The sequence below is a fragment of the Lethenteron reissneri genome, chromosome 5, assembly GCF_015708825.2.
Source record: "Lethenteron reissneri isolate LAM-NWPU_2019-01 chromosome 5, ASM1570882v1, whole genome shotgun sequence".
NCBI lineage: Eukaryota > Metazoa > Chordata > Hyperoartia > Petromyzontiformes > Petromyzontidae > Lethenteron > Lethenteron reissneri.
Window position 1 is genome coordinate 3939784 of NC_083783.1, and position 20132 is coordinate 3959915.

Genomic DNA, 20132 nt, shown 5'->3' on the forward strand with positions numbered 1-20132 from the left:
TAATAGGTGCTGCTCGCTCACAGCACTTGCTCCAACAGCCTGTGCAGGCTATGTGGGAGGTGAGGGATCTTTCCTTTTGTCTGCGGTTAGAGTGAAGCGTCGCGTGCATGACACGTGTCATCATGGCTTTTGGACATATGGTGCGCACACTCGTGCGTGTGCGTGTGCGTGCGTGTGTGTGCGTGTGTGTGCGTACACGTGCGTGGGTACACGTGCGTGCGTCCGAGATAAAGAGAGAGAGATAAAGAGAGAGAGAGAGGGGGATGATCCTCTCGATGGATCATTCACCCGGCGCGGGGCCTGCACTGGGCTCTCCGTTCACCCTCGCGCCGGACAGTCACGGCCGCTCGATGGCCAGTAACCTGACGCATTCGTCAATAGCGCTGCCCTGAAAGGATAATAACGACAATAATGATCTTCTTGGTTCTTTCGGTAAAGTCACGTAGAAGGGAAGTAATAAAATAATAAAAATAAAACATAATAAAATAATTCTCACGACGTTTCGGCCACAACGCAAGCAGCCGTCCTCAGGTGAAGACCAGGTCTGTCGGGGAGACAGCGCTTTTATTATTTTATTACTTCCCTTCTACGTGACTTTACCGAAAGAACCAAGAAGATGAATTCCTGCAGTCACGAAAGCTTTAAATCGATAATAATGATGTAATAAATATTACAACAATAAAAATAAAGTCACGTTCGCTTTAACACCCCGGGCAACGCGGCGCACCTCGAACTCTCGAAGGGCACCCCCAGTGGCAGCTGCCCCCTCTGTGCAGTGGCGAGCGATGTGAGCCGGGGGGGGGGGGGGAGCAGCGCCAGTCGCCTACTACCGCTGTCGTGAGCGCGATCCCTGCCCAGTGATTTTTAGAGTTTGGCAAGTTTGGGCCGTGACCCCCGGCGCACGGTGGCCAGCTCCTCGTCTGGGGTGAGGCCGCGGGGTCTTTAACGTCGTCCGCCAAGTGGCGGAGGGCGTGGGGGGTGTGTCTGTGGTTTGTGTCGCCCGTGTGGGTGTCTGTGTAGAGGGGAGCGGTGGTGTAGCGGTTAGCGCTACGCTGTGCTATGAACCTGGCGACCCGGGTTCGATTCCCGCTCACGGCCAACATCGGTGACGATTTTCTGAACCGGTCCTGGGCCTCCCCTAGGTCGACTCAGCCTCAAATGAGTACCTGGTGCGGTGTGTAAACATCGCAACTGGGGAGACAAAGGCGGTCGGGCGTGGTGCTGGCCACCCACCCCCTCGTCTACCGTTCCGGCCTTCATAGGTGCTCGCTAACAGCACTTGCCCTGACAGTCTGTTAAGGCTATACGGGGGATCTTTGTTGTGCAGAGGGGAGCGGTGGTGTAGTGGTTAGCGCTACGCTGCGCTGCGAACCCGGCGACCCGGGTTCGATTCGCGCTCACGGCCAACACTGGTGACGATTATCTGAACCGGTCATGGGCCTCCCCTAGGTCCACTCAGCCTCAAATGAGTACCTGGTGCACAGTGTTTAAACATCGGCTACTGTTGGATGTGCTGTTAGTGAGCAACTATGAAGGCCAGAACGGTCACCTTTGTCTCCCTAGTAGCGATGTTCACACATTGCACCAGGTACTAATTTGAGGCTGAGTCGACCTAGATGAGGCCTATGACCGGTTCAGATCATCGTCACCGGTGTTGGCCGTGAGCGCTAATCGAACCCGGGTCGCCAGGTTCGTAGCGCAGCGCGCTAACCGCTGTGCCACCGCTCACACACACACACAGACATACACACACACAGACACACAAAGACATACACACAGACACACAAAGACACAGACACACACAGACACACAAAGACACAGACACACAAAGACACAGACACACAAAGACACAGACACACAAACACACAAAGACACAGACACACAAAGACACAGACAGACACACAAAGACACAGACAGACACACAAAGACACAGACAGACACACAAAGACACAGACAGACAAACAAAGACACAGACAGACACACAAAGACACAGACAGACACACAAAGACACAGACACACAAAGACACACAAAGACACAGACAGACACACAAAGACACAGACAGACACACAAAGACACAGACAGACACACAAAGAGACAGACAGACACACAAAGACACAGACAGACACACAAATACACAGACAGACACACAAAGACACAGACACACACAGAGACACAGACACACAGACAGAGACACAGACAGAGACACAGACACACAGACACACACATACACAGACACACACACAGACACATACACAGACACACAAAAACACACACACAGACACACAAAGACACAGACACACACACAGACACATACACACACACAGACACATACACAGACACACAAAAACACACACACAGACACACAAAGACACAGACACACACATGCTCCGTCAACGCTGATGTGACACAGACACGCGCATGCACTGTACCCTTATCACGCTCACACTCGCACCCACTCACACACGTGCCCTGCTCGTCTTTGTGTGTGTTCGCGCGTGCGTGCCAGTCTGTGACACAAAGGCAACGCCCCCCCCCTCATTGCCTTAACAGACTTATTGGGGCAAGTGCTGCATGCACTCGCACGCACACACAATCATGCACACACTCACTCATGCACTCACACGCACTCGCTCGGACGCGTACGCACACTCGCGCATACACTCACACATGCACACTCACGCATGCACACTCACGCACACACTCACGTATGCAAACTCTCACGCATGCACACTCACGCATGCACACTCACGCACACACGCACGCACACTTGCGCACGCACACTCGCGCACACACTCACGCATGCACACTCACGCACGCACACTCACGCATGCACACTCACGCATGCACACTCTCACGCATGCACACTCACGCACACTCTCACGCACACACTCACGCACACACTCACGCACACACTCACGCACACACTCACGCACACACTCAGGCATGCAAACTCAACGCGCACGCTCGCTCGCTCACTCGCACGCACGCACACAGACATCCGTGCAGACGCTCGCATGCGCACTCACGCACACACTCACGCACACACTCACGCATGCGCACTCACGCACACACTCATGCACACACTCACACACACTCACGCACACACTCACGCACACACTCACACTCACGCACTCACACACACACTCACGCACACTCACGCACACGCTCACACTCGCATGCGCACTCACGCACTCACTCACGCACACACTCACACTCACACACTCACGCACACACTCACGCACACACTCACACTCATGCACTCACACACACACTCACGCACTCACACGCACACTCACGCACACGCTCACACTCGCATGCGCACTCACGCACTCACACGTGCCGACTTGGCGCATGATTAGAACACAGGAAGGGTTTTGTATCCGTGAACCCCCCCCCCCCAACGCCCTCCCCCCCACTCTCCTCTCACCCCGAAGCAAGCAGGAAGCTGCTTCTGTTTTATCTCGTTTGGGGAGGGGGGGTCAGCGGGGGTCACGATGTGGTGGGGGGTGGGCTGTTAAGGGTGGGGGGGTGAGAACATTTGGGGGGATTGGGGGCGGTGGGGGAGGGGAGTGTGACCCCAACAGATGTGAGGGTGAGGGAGAGAGAGAGAGAGTGGTTGACTGGGTGGGTGAGTGTGAGTGAGGGATGGTGGTGAGCGAGTGAGTGAGCGTGCGAGTGAGTGAGCGTGCGAGCGAGTGGGTGAGTGAGTGAGCGAGTGAGTGAGTGAGCGAGCAAGTGAGTGGGTGAGTGAGTGAGCGAGTGAGTGAGTGAGCGAGCGAGTGGGTGAGTGAGTGAGCGAGTGAGCGAGTGGGTGAGTGAGTGAGGTAGGAGAGTGGAGAAGAGTGAGTGAGCGAGTGAGCGAGCGAGTGAGGGATGGTGGTGAGTGAGCGAGTGAGCGAGTGGGTGTGAGTGAGTGAGGTAGGAGAGTGGAGAGAGTGAGTGAGGGATGGTGGTGAGCGAGTGTGTGAGTGAGTGAGGTAGGAGAGTAGAGAGAGTGAGTGAGGGATGGTGGCGAGCGAGCGAGTGAGTGGAGCGAGTGAGAGAGGTCCGACGTTTCGCTACACACGCCGCCGGGACGATCTCGTTTCGCCTTGCGAATTCACTCCAACAGAGGTGCACGAGCTTCTCGGCACGGCCGTGGGGGCGTGGGGGGCGTGGGGGCCGTGGGGGCCGTGGGGGTGTGGGGGCCGTGGGGGGTGTGGGGGCCGTGGGGGCCGTGGGGGCCGTGGGGGTGTGGGGGCCGTGGGGGTGTGGGGGCCGTGGGGGCCGTGGGGGCCGTGGGGGCCGTGGGGGCCGTGGGGGGCCGTGGGGGCCGTGGGGGGCCGTGGGGGGCCGTGGGGGGGCCGTGGGGGGGGGGGGGGGGGCCTTGGGGGGCGACGAAGAGAGGCGCCGCGCAGCGTGGAAACGTCTTTGCGCTGCCAGAGCGACCGCCACTCGCTGAGCGACACCGCCCCCTAGCGGCACCATCCGCTGACTCCCTCTCCGTCACGTGGCTCCCTCTCCCATCACGTGACTCCCTCTCCCATCACGTGACTCCCTCTCCCATCACGTGGCTCCCTCTCCCATCACGTGACTCCCTCTCCCATCACGTGACTCCCTCTCCCATCACGTGACTCCCTCTCCCATCACGTGGCTCCCTCTCCCGTCACGTGGCTCCCTCTCTCATCACGTGGCTCCCTCTCCCATCACGTGACTCCCTCTCCCGTCACGTGACTCCCTCTCCCGTCACGTGACTCCCTCTCCCGTCACGTGACTCCCTCTCCCGTCACGTGGACTCCCTCTCTCGTCACGTGGCTCCCTCTCCAGTCACGTGGCTCCCTCTCCCGTCACGTGGCTCCCTCTCCCTCACGTGACTCCCTCTCCCGTCACGTGGCTCCCTCTCCCATCACGTGACTCCCTCTCCCATCACGTGGCTCCCTCTCCCGTCACGTGGCTCCCTCTCCCATCACGTGGCTCCCTCTCCCATCACGTGGCTCCCTCTCCCATCACGTGGCTCCCTCTCCCATCACGTGACTCCCTCTCCCATCACGTGGCTCCCTCTCCCATCACGTGGCTCCCTCTCCCATCACGTGGCTCCCTCTCCCGTCACGTGACTCCCTCTCCCATCACGTGGCTCCCTCTCCCGTCACGTGGCTCCCTCTCCCATCACGTGACTCCCTCTCCCATCACGTGGCTCCCTCTCTCGTCACGTGGCTCCCTCTCCCGTCACGTGGCTCCCTCTCCCATCACGTGGCTCCCTCTCCCATCACGTGGCTCCCTCTCCCGTCACCTCGCTCTCCGTCAGAGTTTCATGGCCCGCCACCGGGCGCCGTTCCACGTGTTGTAAATTTTGAACTCTTATACTCTTAGTTTTCTCGGTAAAGTCACGTAGGTAAAAAATGAAATTAAAATTAATAAAAATAAAACGATAAAAATGACGACGTTTCGGAGGCAACACAAGTCTCCGTTTTCAGGTGGGACCGTCACAGCCAGATTTGCTGCATCAAGTGAGGCAGGGATTCAAGATCTTACCTTGCGTGACGCACCGCACGCGCCCGATGATGGCTACAGACGTCACGTGACGTGCCACGGTCCGGGTTAGGGACAACGCAACACATCCCGGGAAGAATAATAAGGGTCGGGGGAATACCTCACAGGAGCGGATTATTTACGTTGCCCACCCGGGACCTGCGCGTGTTTGATTCCTCGCTTGTGTGCGCCCGGCCACACGCGTGTGCACCGCGTGTGCACCGTGCGCCACACATCAGCGAGCGCCTATGAAGGCTCGCAGTCCTGTGAGCGGTGGGGGGTCGGCGCTGTACACTAATTAGTAATCGATTGCTCTGCAGATTACCGCAGCAATCGGTGTTACTCTGCCGGTTGCCAGTTCCGTTACTCCGCTGATGGCGACGGCACGAGGTGGCAGTTTGATAAAAGTCTCACCATTGTTCCCACGTGTGCCGCTGGACGGGAGGTGATCTATCCATCTATCTATCGAACTTCTCTTTATTTGACCAGGTGAGGCCCACTGAGCCGCGCCATCGCGAGCGAAGTGGCTCGTCATCGCCGTGAGGACGTTCGCAGCGGCCAAATAACTCTTAAGCGCACGTTAGCGATGGGCGGGTCTTGGTGACGTCACGGGCGGCGTGGCTTATCGGGGGTTTCCGGCCTTCGGGAAGCAGCAGGATGTGGGGGGCGGCCCCCCCCCCCGTTTGTAAACGGGCGCCCGGCAACTCCGACCGCAGGGAAAGAAGTCGATTGCGATCTTGAGTGGATCGATCGATCGGACAGAATCGACGCTTTCTCTACTCGCCGTAGGTCGCACAGAGGGGCCCTCCCCAGAAAAATCTGCAGGAGGATGAGAGCCCAGACACTTCGCCCGCCCACACGCACATCGAGTGGCACGGGAATGTTTCACGAGGCGCCACGGTGGCTAGGAGATGTTAACTACCTCGCCTGGTATGCAGGAGGTCGTGGGTTCGATCCCGACCCTGACGCCTGCTGCTGTATATTTGGAGTTTGCGTGTCTCTCTCATCATCATCATCACGGTGGCTAGGAGATGTTAACTCCCTCGCCTGGTATGCAGGAGGTCGTGGGTTCGAGACCGACCCTGATGCCTGCAGCTGTCTTTTTGGAGTTTGTGTGTGTCTTTCTCTCATCATCATCATCACGGTGGCGAGGAGATGTTAACTACCTCGCCTGGTATGCAGGTGGTCGTGAGTTTGATCCCGACCCTGACGCCTGCTGCTGTATATTTGGAGTTTGTGTGTCTCTCTCTCATCATCATCATCACAGTGGCTAGGAGATGTTAACTACCTCGCCTGGTATGCAGGTGGTCGTGGGTTCGATCCCGACCCTGACGCTTGCTGTATATTTGGAGTTTGCGTGTTTCTCTCATCATCATCATCACGGTGGCTAGGAGATGTTAACTACCTCGCCTGGTATGCAGGAGGTCGTGGGTTCGATGCCGACCCTGACGCCTGCTGCTGTATATTTGGAGTTTGCGTGTCTCTCTCTCATCATCATCATCATCACGGTGGCTAGGAGATGTTAACTACCTCGCCTGGTATGCTGGAGGTCGCGGGCTCGATCGCGGCCGTGACGCCTGCTGCTGTATATTTGGAGTTTGTGTGTCTCTCTCTCTCATCATCATCATCACGGTGGCTAGGAGATGTTAACTACCTCGCCTGGTATGCAGGAGGTCGTGGGTTCGATCCCGACCCTGACGCCTGCTGCTGTATATTTGGAGTTTGTGCGTCTCTCTCTCATCATCATCATCATCATAGTGGCTAGGAGATGTTAACTCCCTCGCCTAGTATGCAGGAGGTCGTGGGTTCGATCCCGACCCTGACGCCTGCTGCTGTATATTTGGAGTTTGTGTGTCTCTCTCTCTCATCATCATCATCACGGTGGCTAGGAGATGTTAACTACCTCGCCTGGTATGCAGGAGGTCGTGGGTTCGATCCCGACCCTGACGCCTGCTGCTGTATATTTGGAGTTTGTGCGTCTCTCTCTCATCATCATCATCATCACGGTGGCTAGGAGATGTTAACTTCCTCGCCTGGTATGCAGGAGGTCGTGGGTTCGATCCCGACCCTGACGCCTGCTGCTGTATATTTGGAGTTTGCGTGTCTCTCTCTCATCATCATCATCATGGTGGCGGGAGATGTTAACTACCTCGCCTGGTACGCAGGTGGTCGTGGGTTCGATCCCGACCATGACGCCTGCTGCTGTATATTTGGAGTTTGTGTGTCTCTCTCTCATCATCATCATCACCACGGTGGCTAGGAGATGTTAGCTACCTCGCCTGGTATGCAGGAGGTCGTGGGCTCGATCGCGACCATGACGCCTGCTGCTCTATATTTGGAGTTTGCGGTGTCTCTCTCCCCGTGGTCGCATGGGTTTTTCTCCGGATCCTCCGCGTTTATTTTCCCCCTCCGCGTTTAGAATCGACGTCACGCGTTCAGAGTGTTTGGCCGCTTGGCTTTTCCACTTGGTCGGGCTGTCGTTTGTGGGCAGGTCGCTTCTGAAAGCAGAGCCAACGCAGCTCAGCGGGCCCCTTGCCTTGTGAGATAAAAAATGTGTCGAGTTTTAGTTCATGACCACGCAGTGCAAATTGACGTTAGCATTTGCACGCTCGCCATTAACACCACCTTCATCGTCGTCGTCATCGTCGCCATCCTCCACCAACCAACCCGCGCCGATCGGCCGTGGCAAGGTGGGGAGGCCGTCATCCAGCAGTGGAGTGGGGGGAGTTGCTGCCAGTCATTGTTATCGTTCACCATCATTGCCGCCGCCGCCGCCATCGTTGTTGTTGTTGAGGCGCAGGGGCCCTTATCTGCTCGAGCCACCTGCTGGGTGGCCACCCACAGTGGCACCACCACCGCCCCCCTCCGTCTCCTCGGGGCCACTCCACCGTGGCCGTGCGGCGGTGCCGGTGTGGGGGGCCTCGGTGTGAGTCTGGGGGGGTCTCGGTGTGAGTCTGGGGGGGGGCCTCGGTGTGAGTCTGGGGGGGCCTCGGTGTGAGTCTGGGGGGGGGGCCCTCGGTGTGAGTCTGAGGGGCCTCAGTGCTCTGTGGGAGTTCTGGATTAATTTTGCGTCTCATACAGTGATGCTGTATGAGACGTGGAGAATGTATAATGTGGGAGGCACGGGGGGGGGGGGGTGGGAGACGGGGGGGTGGAAGACACGGGGGGGGGTGGTGGGAGACACGGGGGGGGTGGGAGACACGGGGGAGGTGGGAGACACGGGGGGGGGGGGGGTGGGAGACACGGGGGGCAGGGGGGAGACAGGGAGTGGTGGGAGACACGGAGTGGTGGGAGACACGGAGTGGTGGGAGACACGGAAGGGTGGGAGACACGGGGGGGTGGGAGACAGGGGAGGGGGGTGGGAGACACGGGGGGGGGGGGTGGGAGACACGAGAAAGTGAGAAGTCCCCTCTCTAAAGAGCATTTCCCCGCGTTAAGTTGGTGCATCCGCCTGGCTGTCGTGGGGGGTTATTTGACCGTACTTCACCACGCCGGTCAGCGCAAGTTGCTGAGGGCGGGGCGCAGCGCGGCCTCTCGCGCAACTCGACGGGAACCAAGCGGAGCCCTCGCGAAGTCTCGCGCTGCGCTCCGCTCTCCTGCCGTGACGTACGGGAAATGAGTGGCGGGCGGTGCGGGTGAGGGGTCGGGGGGGGGAGGTGCGCTGGGCCCCCATCCCCCCCTCCCCCCCCCGTCTCCCTCCCGCTCGCTCTTTCCGGCCGTGCTGCCGGTTCCTCTGCGCGGTGCTGGGACGGCACGGGGAGCGCTGCAGCAGGAGGAGCAGGGAGTTTAAGGAACTCGCCATGTGAAATGGCCGTGCCGAGGGGAGGTCGCGGCGCGGAGGGGCCCGGTGAGTTTGGCGGCGTGGCGGTGGTGGTGGTTGAAGTGGCGGTGGTGATTGTGGTGGCGGTGGTGGCTGTGGTGGTGGTGGTTGTGGCGGTGGTCGTGGTGGGTGGTGGTGGTGGGTGGTGGTGGTGGTGGCGGTGGTGGCGGTGGGTGGTGGTGGGGGTGGTGGTGGTGGCAGTGGTGGTGGTGGCGGTGGTCGTGGTGGGTGGTGGTGGTGGCGGTGGTGGCGGTGGTCGTGGTGGGTGGTGGTGGGGGTGGTGGTGGTGGTGGCGGTGGTGGTGGGTGGTGAGTTTGGCGGCGTGGCTGTGGTGGCGGTGGTGGGTGGCGGTGGCGGTGGTGGGTGGTTGTGGTGGGTGGTGGTGGTGGTGGCGGTGGTCGTGGTGGCGGTGGCAGCGGCGGCGGTGGTTGTGGCACGAGCGCACTGCTGTCGCTCTTGGCCAGCACCGTGCCCGGGCGGTGTGGCCGGCGTCTGCGCCCCCCCGCCTCCCCACGTGGCGCTGTGGTGGTGGTGGGCGGGTGGTGACCATCGTTCTGTGCGAGTGGGAGGTTTCAACACCTCTGGGCTGAACAAAGTCAGCGTGAAGCTTCATCGGAATGATGAGAATATTTATTTAGCCTGCAGGAGGAGTCCGACAATACTGCGAAGTTATGTATATATTTTTTTAAAATCACAAATGCCCAAACTTGAATCTTGGGTGCCCTGCGTCTCGTGAGATGGTGACGGCTCTTGGGATCGTTGCGTTTGGCGCCCTGCGCTCCGAACCTCGCGACCCCGGTTTGACTCCCGGCCACGGCCGACATCGCTGCGGCGTGATGTGCTGACCGGTCCTGGGGCCCCGTGCCACCTCGATGGAGACCTCGGCACGAAATCAAAACGAGTGCGCGGTGCGGCGTGCAAACGTCACCAGCGGGGAGACAAAGGCGGCCGGGCACGGCGTTGACCCACCCACCGCCTCGTGTGCTGTCCCCGGCCTTAGCAGGTCCTCGCGAACAGGACTTGCCACGAAAGTTTGTTGAGGCTACACGGGGGATCTTTGTCTTTGTTACGAGGGTTGGGGGCATTTAGAGACGAGGGATGGGGCAGGGGATTAAGGGGCGCTCGGGGATTGGCGGTGATAGGAGGAGGAGGGGGGAGGGGTTGGAGAGGGGTCGTGGGGTGGGGGGGCTCTCTGGGTGAAATCCACGTTGTCTCTGGCCTGCACCATCACTGAGGGCGTGTGTGTGTACACGTGTGTACATGTGTGTGTGTGTACATGTGTGTGTGTACGTGTGTGTGTGTGTGTGTACGTGTGTACATGTGTGTGTGTGTACATGTGTGTGTGTGTACATGTGTGTGTGTGTGTACATGTGTGTGTGTACGTGCGTGTACGTGTGTGGGGAGCGGTGGCGCAGTGGTTAGCGCGCTGCTCTACGAACCCAGCGACCTGAGTTCGATTCCCGCTCACGGCAAACACCGGCGACGATTATCTGAACCGGTCATGGGCCTCCCCTAGGTCGACTCAGCCTCAACATGAGTAGCTAGTGCGGTGTGTAAACATCGCGACTGGGGAGACAAAGGCGGCCGGGCGTGGTGCTGGCCACCCACCCCCCCTCGTGTGCCGTGCCGGCCTTCATAGGTGCTCGCTAACAGCACTTGCCCCGACAGTCTGTTAAAGCTATAAGGGTTTTTTTTGTCTTTGTGTGTGTGTGTACGTGTGTGTGCGTGTGTGTGTGTCTGTATGTGTGACGCAACGATGGCGCGACCTCTTGTGTGTGTCAGGCGCTCGCCAGAGATACAAACACGTGGCGGGCGAGTTCCCAGTGTACCACGTCGCCAACGGAGATCGTGAGCGGTGTGCTTGTGTGTACGTGTGTGTGTGTACGTGTGTGTGTGCATGTGTGTGTGTATACGTGTGTGTGCGTGTGTGTACGTGAGCGGTAGGGTAGCGGTTAGCGTGCTGCACTACGAACCCAGCGACCCGGGTTCGATTCCCGCTCACGGCCAACACCAGTGACGATTATCTGAATCGGTCCAGGGCTTCCCCTAGGTCGACTCAGCCTGAAATGAGTACCTGGTGCGGTGTGTAAACATCGCGACTGGGGAGACAAAGGCGGCCGGGCGTGGTGTTGGCCACCCACCCCCTCGTGTGCCGTGCCGGCCTTTGTTGGTGCTCGCTAACAGCACTTGCCCCTACAGTTTGTTAAGGCTATACGGGGGATCTTTGTCTTTGTACGTGTGTGTGTGTACGCATTGGCTCCGTCCGTCACGCAGGCTCGCGGGGTCACGCTAACCGGCGTAGCGTTGACCCCGGACGAGCGGAGCTTTCGCGTGGAGTCGACTTGCTCCCAGGGACTCGGCCGACAGGAACCGGGATGCGTTGATCACAACAGCAGGGCCAATGTCCATAATCGACTTCCCTTTGTCAATCCACTGCTGGATGAAGGCCTCTACATCCCCCCCCCCTATGCCTGGTTGCTTGACCACGCCGGTTAGTTCGGGTTGGTGGAGGAGGAAGGGCGCCACGGTGGCTATGAGATGTGAACTACCTCGCCTGGCGTGCAGGAGGTCGTGGGTTCAATCCCGATCCTGACGCCTGCTGTATATTTGGAGTTTTCGTGCCTCTCATCATCATCACGGTGGCTAGGAGATGTTAACTACCTCGCCTGGCGTGCAGGAGTTCGTGGGTTCGATCCGGACCCTGACGTCTGCTGCTGTATATTTGAAGTTTTCGTGTCTCTCATCATAATCACGGTGGCTATGAGATGTTAACTACCTCGCCTGGCGTGCAGTAGTTTGTGGGTTCGATCCTGACCCTGACGCCTGCTGCTGTATATTTGGAGTTTGCATGTCTCTCTTTCTCCCCGCGGTCGCGTGGACTTTTCTCCGGGTCCTCCGGTTTTTCCCTCCACATTTAGAATGAACGTCACTCTATCACATTTCCACGTGATGATGACAAGCCACTTGGTTGAGCTATCAGTTGTGGGCAGGTTACTTCTGAAAAAGAGCTACACAACTCAGTAGGGCCTTGTCTGGCAAAACAATCTTCGTCAAAAAAGATGATTTGCAAAAACGCAAATGGACGTTCCCCTTCCACCGGCTTCCCTCCCGCGGTGGAACGAGGGGCCCGCCGGTTCTCTCATTGACTCAGCCCATCATCCCTCTGGGGTCGATAAAATAAGTACCACTTTGTGGGCAGGTCACACAGCGGCCGATGCACGGTGGCGGCGGCTGCTTTGTCGGCCCGCCGCTGAGTGTAGGCCATCGTTGTCGGTCGTGGGGGGGTCGTTTGACCATACTTCACCGCGCTGGTCAGTGCGGGCTGGCACTGACCCAGCGCCCCCCCCCCACCGGCCGGTCCTTCACACGATTGGACTACGTAAATAAATATATAACCAGATCAAAACTAAAAACACGTGCGGGCCCTTGTTGTTCTGGCCGCGATGTTGCGCACACGCACGCACGCACGCACACACACACGAACGCACACACGAACGCACACACACACACGAAGGCATGCACACACACACGTACGCACACACGAACGCACGCACGCACACACACACACACGAACGCACGCACACACGAACGCACACACACGAACGCGCGCACACACACACGCACACACACGCACACATGAACGCACGCAGGCACACACACACACACGAACGCACACACGAACGCACGCACACACACACACACGCGAGCGCCTACGACGAAATCCCCGATCTGGCGAGCTGAGCAGGTTTGAGCCTGGTTAGCGACCGCCGTGCCCAGCAGCTGCTACAGGCAGCGGCAGTCGTTAGGCAAAGTTGGGGGGCGGGGGGGAGCGAGCGAACGAGCGGCGACCTCGTGCCCGCCGGCACGACGACGGCGGCAAGGGGAGGCCTCCGCCCGGCAGTGGATGGCTGCGTGGCGGGGGCGCCGCGCTCGGTCCGTGTTGGCACTGGCAATGAAAGCGATCTCCGTGGACGCAGCGCTGAGTTCCCGCGCGAGTGTGCGAGTGTGTGTGTGCGCGCGTGTGTGTGTGTGAGCGTGTGTTTGTCGAGTGTGTGAGCGTGTGTGTGTGTGTGTGAGCGTGTGTGTGTGTGTGAGTGTGTGTGTGTCCGCGTAAGATTTTGCGTACGGTCGCTTACCCATTGGCTCACGAAGCCCAATTGCTCGCTCGCTAACATACGTGGTTGTGGTGGCGAGCGTGGTGGTGGTGAGTGAACGTGGTGGTGGTGGTGGTGAGTGAGCGTGGTGGTGGCGGTGGTGAGTGAGCGTTGGTGGTGAGTGAGCGTGGTGGTGGTGAGCGAGCGTGGTGGTGGCGGTGGTGTTGAGTGAACGTGGTGGTGGTGGTGGTGTTGAGTGAACGTGGTGGTGGTGGTGAGTGAACGTGGTGGTGGTGGTGAGTGTGGTGGTGGTGGTGTTGAGTGAACGTGGTGGTGGTGTTGAGTAAACGTGGTGGTGGTGAGTGAACGTGGTGGTGGTGGTGGTGAGTGAGCGTTGGTGGTGAGTGAGCGTGGTGGTGGTCGTGAGTGAAACGTGGTGGTGGTGAGCGAGCGTGGTGGTTGTGGTGGTGGTGAGTGAGCGTGGTGGTGGTGGTAGTGAGTGAACGTGGTGGTGGTGGTGGTGACTGAACGTGGTGGTGGTGGTGGTGAGTGAGCGTGGTGGTGGTGGTGGTGGTGAGTGAACGTTGGTGGTGAGCGAGCGTTGGTGGTGAGTGAACGGGGTGGTGAACGTGGTGGTGGTGGTGAGCGTGGTGGTGGTGGTGGTGAGTGAGCGTAGTGGTGGTGGTGGTGAGTGAACGTGGTGGTGAACGTGGTGGTGGTGGTGAGTGTGGTGGTGGTGGTGAGTGAACGTGGTGGTGGTGGTGAGTGAACGTGGTGGTGGTGGTGAGCGTGGTGGTGGTGGTGAGTGTGGTGGTGGTGGTGAGTGAACGTGGTGGTGGTGGTGGTGAGTGAACGTGGTGGTGGTGGTGAGCGTGGTGGTGGTGGTGAGTGAACGTGGTGGTGAACGTGGTGGTGGTGGTGAGTGTGGTGGTGGTGGTGAGTGAACGTGGTGGTGGTGGTGGTGAGTGAACGTGGTGGTGGTGGTGGTGAGCGTGGTGGTGGTGGTGAGCGTGGTGGTGGTGGTGAGTGAACGTGCCGTGTGGCGGTGTCGCCCTCCAGACCGGTGCAGCGTGTCGAGCGGCAGCAGCGGCTTCTCCTTCAAGCCGATCCGCTCGCTGGCGCCGATCCCCACGGCGCACGTCATGCCCAGCGCCACCCTGGCCGGCACGCCGCCCTCACCGCCCTCGCCGGTACGCGGCAGCTCACCACCTCGCTCACCACCACACTCACCACCACGCTCACCACCACGCTCACCACCACACTCACCAGCCCACTCACCACCACACTCACCACCACACTCACCACCACGCTCACCACCACGCTCACCACCCCACTCACCAGCCCACTCACCACCTCGCTCACCACCACACTCACCAGCCCACTCACCACCACACCCACCACCCCACTCACCACCCCACTCACCACCCCACTCACCACCTCGCTCACCAGCCCACTCACCTCACTCGCCACACACCACCCCACTCACCACCCCACTCACCACCTCGCTCACCACCTCGCTCACCACCCCACTCACCACCCCACTCACCACCTCGCTCACCACCCCACTCACCAGCCCACTCACCACCACACTCACCACCACACTCACCACCCCACTCACCACTCACCATCCCACTCACCACCCCACTCACCAACACACTCAACACCTCACTCACCACCGCACTCACCACCCCACTCACCAGCCCACTCACCACCACACCCACCAGCCCACTCACCACCCCACTCACCACCCCACTCACCACCTCGCTCACCAGCCCACTCACCTCACTCGCCACACACCACCCCACTCACCACCATCCTCACCACCCCGCTCACCTAACTCGCCACTCACCACCCCACTCACCACCCCACTCACCACCCCACTCACCAGCCCACTCACCAGCCCACTCACCACCCCACTCACCAGCCCACTCACCACCCCACTCACCACCCCACTCACCACCCCACTCACCAGCCCACTCACCAGCCCACTCACCACCCCACTCACCACCCCACTCACCACCCCAATCACCAGCCCACTCACCACCCCACTCACCACTCCACTCACCACCCCGCTCACCACCCCGCTCACCACCCCGCTCACCACCTCGCTCACCACCCCGCTTACCACCCCACTCACCACCTCGCTCACCATCCTGCTCACCACCCCACTCACCACTATACTTACCACCCCACTCACCACCACACTCACCACCACACTCACCACCACACTCACCACCACACTCACCACTACACTCACCACCCCACTCACCACCCCACTCACCACTACACTTACCACCCCACTCACCACCACACTCACCACCACACTCACCACCACACTCACCACCACACTCACCACCCCACTCACCACCACACTCACCACCACACTCACCACCACACTCACCACTCCACTCACCACCACACTCACCACCCCACTCACCACCACACTCACCACCCCACTCACCACCACACTCACCACTCCACTCACCACCCCACTCACCACCCCGCTCACCACCCCGCTCACCACCTCGCTCACCACCTCGCTCACCACCCCGCTTACCACCCCACTCACCACCTCGCTCACCATCCCGCTCACCACCCCACTCACCACTACCCTTACCACCCCACTCACCACCACACTCACCACCACACTCACCACCACACTCACCACCACACTCACCACCCCACTCACCACTACACTCACCACCCCACTCAACACCTCACTCACCACCACACTCACCACCACACTCACCACCACACTCACCACCCCACTCACCACCCTACTCACCACTCCACTCACCACCCTACTCACCACTCCACTCACCACCCCACTCACCACCCCACTCACCAGCCCACTCACCACCACACTCACCACCCCACTCACCACTCACCATCCCACTCACCACCCCACTCACCAACACACTCAACACCTCACTCACCACCGCACTCACCACCCCACTCACCAGCCCACTCACCACCACACCCACCAGCCCACTCACCACCCCACTCACCACCCCACTCACCACCCCACTCACCACCTCGCTCACCAGCCCACTCACCTCACTCGCCACACACCACCCCACTCACCACCATCCTCACCACCCCGCTCAGCTAACTCGCCACTCACCACCCCACTCACCAGCCCACTCACCAGCCCACTCACCACCCCACTCACCACCCCAATCACCAGCACACTCACCACCCCACTCACCACCCCACTCACCACCCCACTCACCACCCCACTCACCACCCCACTCACCACCCCACTCACCACCCCACTCACCAGCCCACTCACCACCCCACTCACCACCCCACTCACCAGCCCACTCACCAGCCCACTCACCACCACACTCACCACCACACTCACCACCACACTCACCACCACACTCACCACTCCACTCACCACCCCACTCACCACCACACTCACCACCCCACTCACCACCACACTCACCACCCCACTCACCACCACACTCACCACTCCACTCACCACTCCACTCACCACCCCACTCACCACCCCGCTCACCACCCCGCTCACCACCTCGCTCACCACCCCGCTTACCACCCCACTCACCACCTCGCTCACCATCCCGCTCACCACCCCACTCACCACTACACTCACCACCCCACTCACCACCACACTCACCACCACACTCACCACCACACTCACCACCACACTCACCACCCCACTCACCACCACACTCACCACCCCACTCACCACCTCACTCACCACCACACTCACCACCACACTCACCACCACACTCACCACCCCACTCACCACCCTACTCACCACTCCACTCACCACCCCACTCACCACCCCCACTCACCACCCCACTCACCACTACACTCACCACCCCACTCGCCACCACACTCACCACCACACTCACCACCACACTCACCACCCCACTCACCACTACACTCACCACCCCACTCACCACCTCACTCACCACCACACTCACCACCACACTCACCACCACACTCACCACCACACTCACCACCACACTCACCACCCCACTCACCACCACACTCACCACCCTACTCACCACTCCACTCACCACCCCACTCACCACCCCCACTCACCACTCGACGGCAAGTGCTGTTAGCGAGCACCTACGAAGGACGGCACGGCACACGGAGGGTGGGTGGCCAGCCCCACGCCCGGCCGCCTTTGTCGCCCCAGCGGCGATGTTTACACTCCGCACCGGGTGCTCATTTTGAGGCTGAGTCGACCTAGCGCGAGTCCCAGGACCGGTTCAGATAATCGTCACTGCACACCCTTCCTTGCCTCCCGGTCCCTTCTCTCGCGCCCCCCCCCCAGGTCTCCCCCGGCAACTTGTCGTGCGGCCGCCGGCGTTCCCGCACGGGCGCCCCGGGCCCCGCGGGCCGCCCGCTCCGCGCCGCCCGCGACCCCGAGGCCTCGGCGGCCGCCCCCTCGTCGCGCGCCGAGCGGGAGGGGCGGCCCGGCAAGGAGCGCGCTTCCCGCTCGTGCCTCGCCGGCCGGGGGGCCCGGGGCCCCCTCGCCGGAGAGACGTCGCCGACGGGGGCCGCCGGCCTTCACCGGGGCGGAGGAGGAGGCGCCGGCGGCTCTCGGAGCCAGGAGCGGGCCCCCCGCTCGGGAACCGGCGGAGGGCCGGGCGACGTCGCCGCGGTGGCGGCGGCGGCGGCGGCGGCGCGCTCGCTGCACAAGAAGTGGTCGTCGCTGACGCGGCTGCACGGCAGCGGCGGCGCCGGCGAAGCGTCGGACTCGACGCCGGGCGGGCGGCGCAGCGGGGACGAGTCCTCGGAAGCGGAGTTGGCGGCGCCGGCGTCGAGGAGCGCCGGCGGCGTCCGCTCGCCGGCCGAACGGGGCGCCGGCGGCACGGACGGCGGCGCCGTGGGCTTCGCGCCGATGCCGGAGAGTAAACCTCCTCTCGGCCGCTTCGCCTCCCATGGGCAGCATCAGCAGCAGCAGCAGCAGCAACAGCAGCAGCAGCAACAGCAGCAGCAGCAGCAACAGTTGCACCAGCAACATCAGCAACAGATGCATCAGCAGCAGATACAACAGCAGCAGCAGCAGCAGCTGCAGCAGCATCATCATCAGCAGCTGCAGCAGCATCAGCAGCAGCAGCAACAGCAGCAGGTGGTGGCGCTGGGCCTGCGAGCCGGAGGCGGCTTCGGGGCGCCGGCCGCACAGTGGCCGCCCGGGGCCTCCGTGGACGAGGCCGGCGTGGTCGCGTGGCAGCAGCAGCAGCTGGAGGAGTTGCGCCGACACGTCTCGGATCTGCAGGTGAGCGGGCGGTTGCACTCACTCACTCGCTCACTCGCTCATTTGCTCACTCGCTCACTCGCTCATTCACTCGCTCACTCGCTCACTCACTCGCTCACTCGCTCGCTCACTCGCTCACTCACTCGCTCACTCGCTCACTCACTTATTCACTCAATCGGTCACTCACTCACTCACTGGTTCACTGGCTCATTCACTCACTCGCTCATTCACTCACTCGCTCACTCACTCACTCGCTTATTCACTCATTCGCTCACTCGCTCACTCGCTCACTCACTTGCTCACTCACTCATTCCCTCACTCGCTCACTCGCTCACTCACTTGCTCACTCATTCACTCATTCACCCGCACGCCTGCGTGCCTCCGGTCCCCGTCACGGGGTGGTTGGTGGGGAGCAGGGGGGGGCAATTCGTCTTGGGGGTGAGATGCTAACGACCTCGCATGGTGCACAGGAGGTCGTGCGTTGAAGCCCCGACCCTGACGCCTGCTGTATATTCTCAGTTTGCGTGTCTCTCTCTCTCCCCGTGGTCGCGTGGATTTCTCTCCGGGTCCTGCGGTTTTCCCCTCCACGTTTAGAATGAACGTGTGACGCGTTTAGAGTATTTAGGTGTTGATATAAATGTCCACACACGACGATAAGCCACGTCTCCCTGTGGCCAGGTCGCTTCTGAAACAGAAGCTGATAGCTCAGTGGGCCTTACGTGGTAAAATACAAAAAAATGTGTATTCTTTGGGACTTTCGGTGAGGTCACGTAGATAGGTTCAAAGAAAATAACAAAAAACTTCGACGGTTCGATCGCGACAGGAGCGGTCGTCATCAGGAAGAAAAACATTTGCTTGTGTTGTGTTGGAAACGTCGTAGTTTTTAATAATTTTTTTGTTATTTTCTTTCAACCTCTCTACGTGACTTTACCGAAAGACCCAAAGAATATGAATTCCTGCAGTCACGGAAGCTTTAAGTCAACAGACAAAAATGTGTTTAATAATCATTGTATAGCCCCGCCCCACTCCTTTAGAGGGTTTCCAGGCGACGCGTTTTGCGGTTTCGCATCGTCAGGAAGCCGCTGGTCACGCGCACGGCCAGGATCCACATTGCGCGCCGTTTGAACCGGCGACCGAGTCGGGCCGGCCGAGTGGATGGCGGCGGTGGCGGCGCTCGCTCTGCGCCTCGCAGCAAGTAGGGGCTGGGTTCGACTCTCGACTCGGGGCTCCGTTCTGTCCGGAGTTTGTGTTGCGTCCACCGCCTGTGGCCGCAGAGTGTGAGCGAGTGTGTCATTACGCGCGAGTGTTTGCGCGAGTGTTTGCGCGAGTGTGTGCGAGTGTTGTGAGAGTGTTGTGAGAGTGAGCGGGTTTGTGTGGGGAGCGGTGGCGTAGCGGTTAGTGCTACGCTGCGCTACGAACCCGGCGACCCGGGTTCGATCCCCGCTCACGGCCAACACCGGTGACGATTAT

At 60.4% G+C, this 20132-nt stretch overlaps 1 protein-coding gene across 3 annotated transcripts in view; it reads left to right on the forward strand.

Moving 5' to 3' along the window:
* Positions 1 to 20132, forward strand: part of LOC133351313 (centrosomal protein of 85 kDa-like) — a 96093-nt gene that overhangs the window by 26711 nt on the left and 49250 nt on the right. For all 3 annotated transcript variants that reach the window (XM_061566415.1, XM_061566420.1, XM_061566428.1), the window contains exons 4-5: positions 14483 to 14613; positions 17736 to 18683. In XM_061566415.1, coding sequence (XP_061422399.1) covers positions 14483 to 14613; positions 17736 to 18683 — 1079 coding nt within the window. The remainder of the gene's footprint in view (positions 1 to 14482; positions 14614 to 17735; positions 18684 to 20132) is intronic.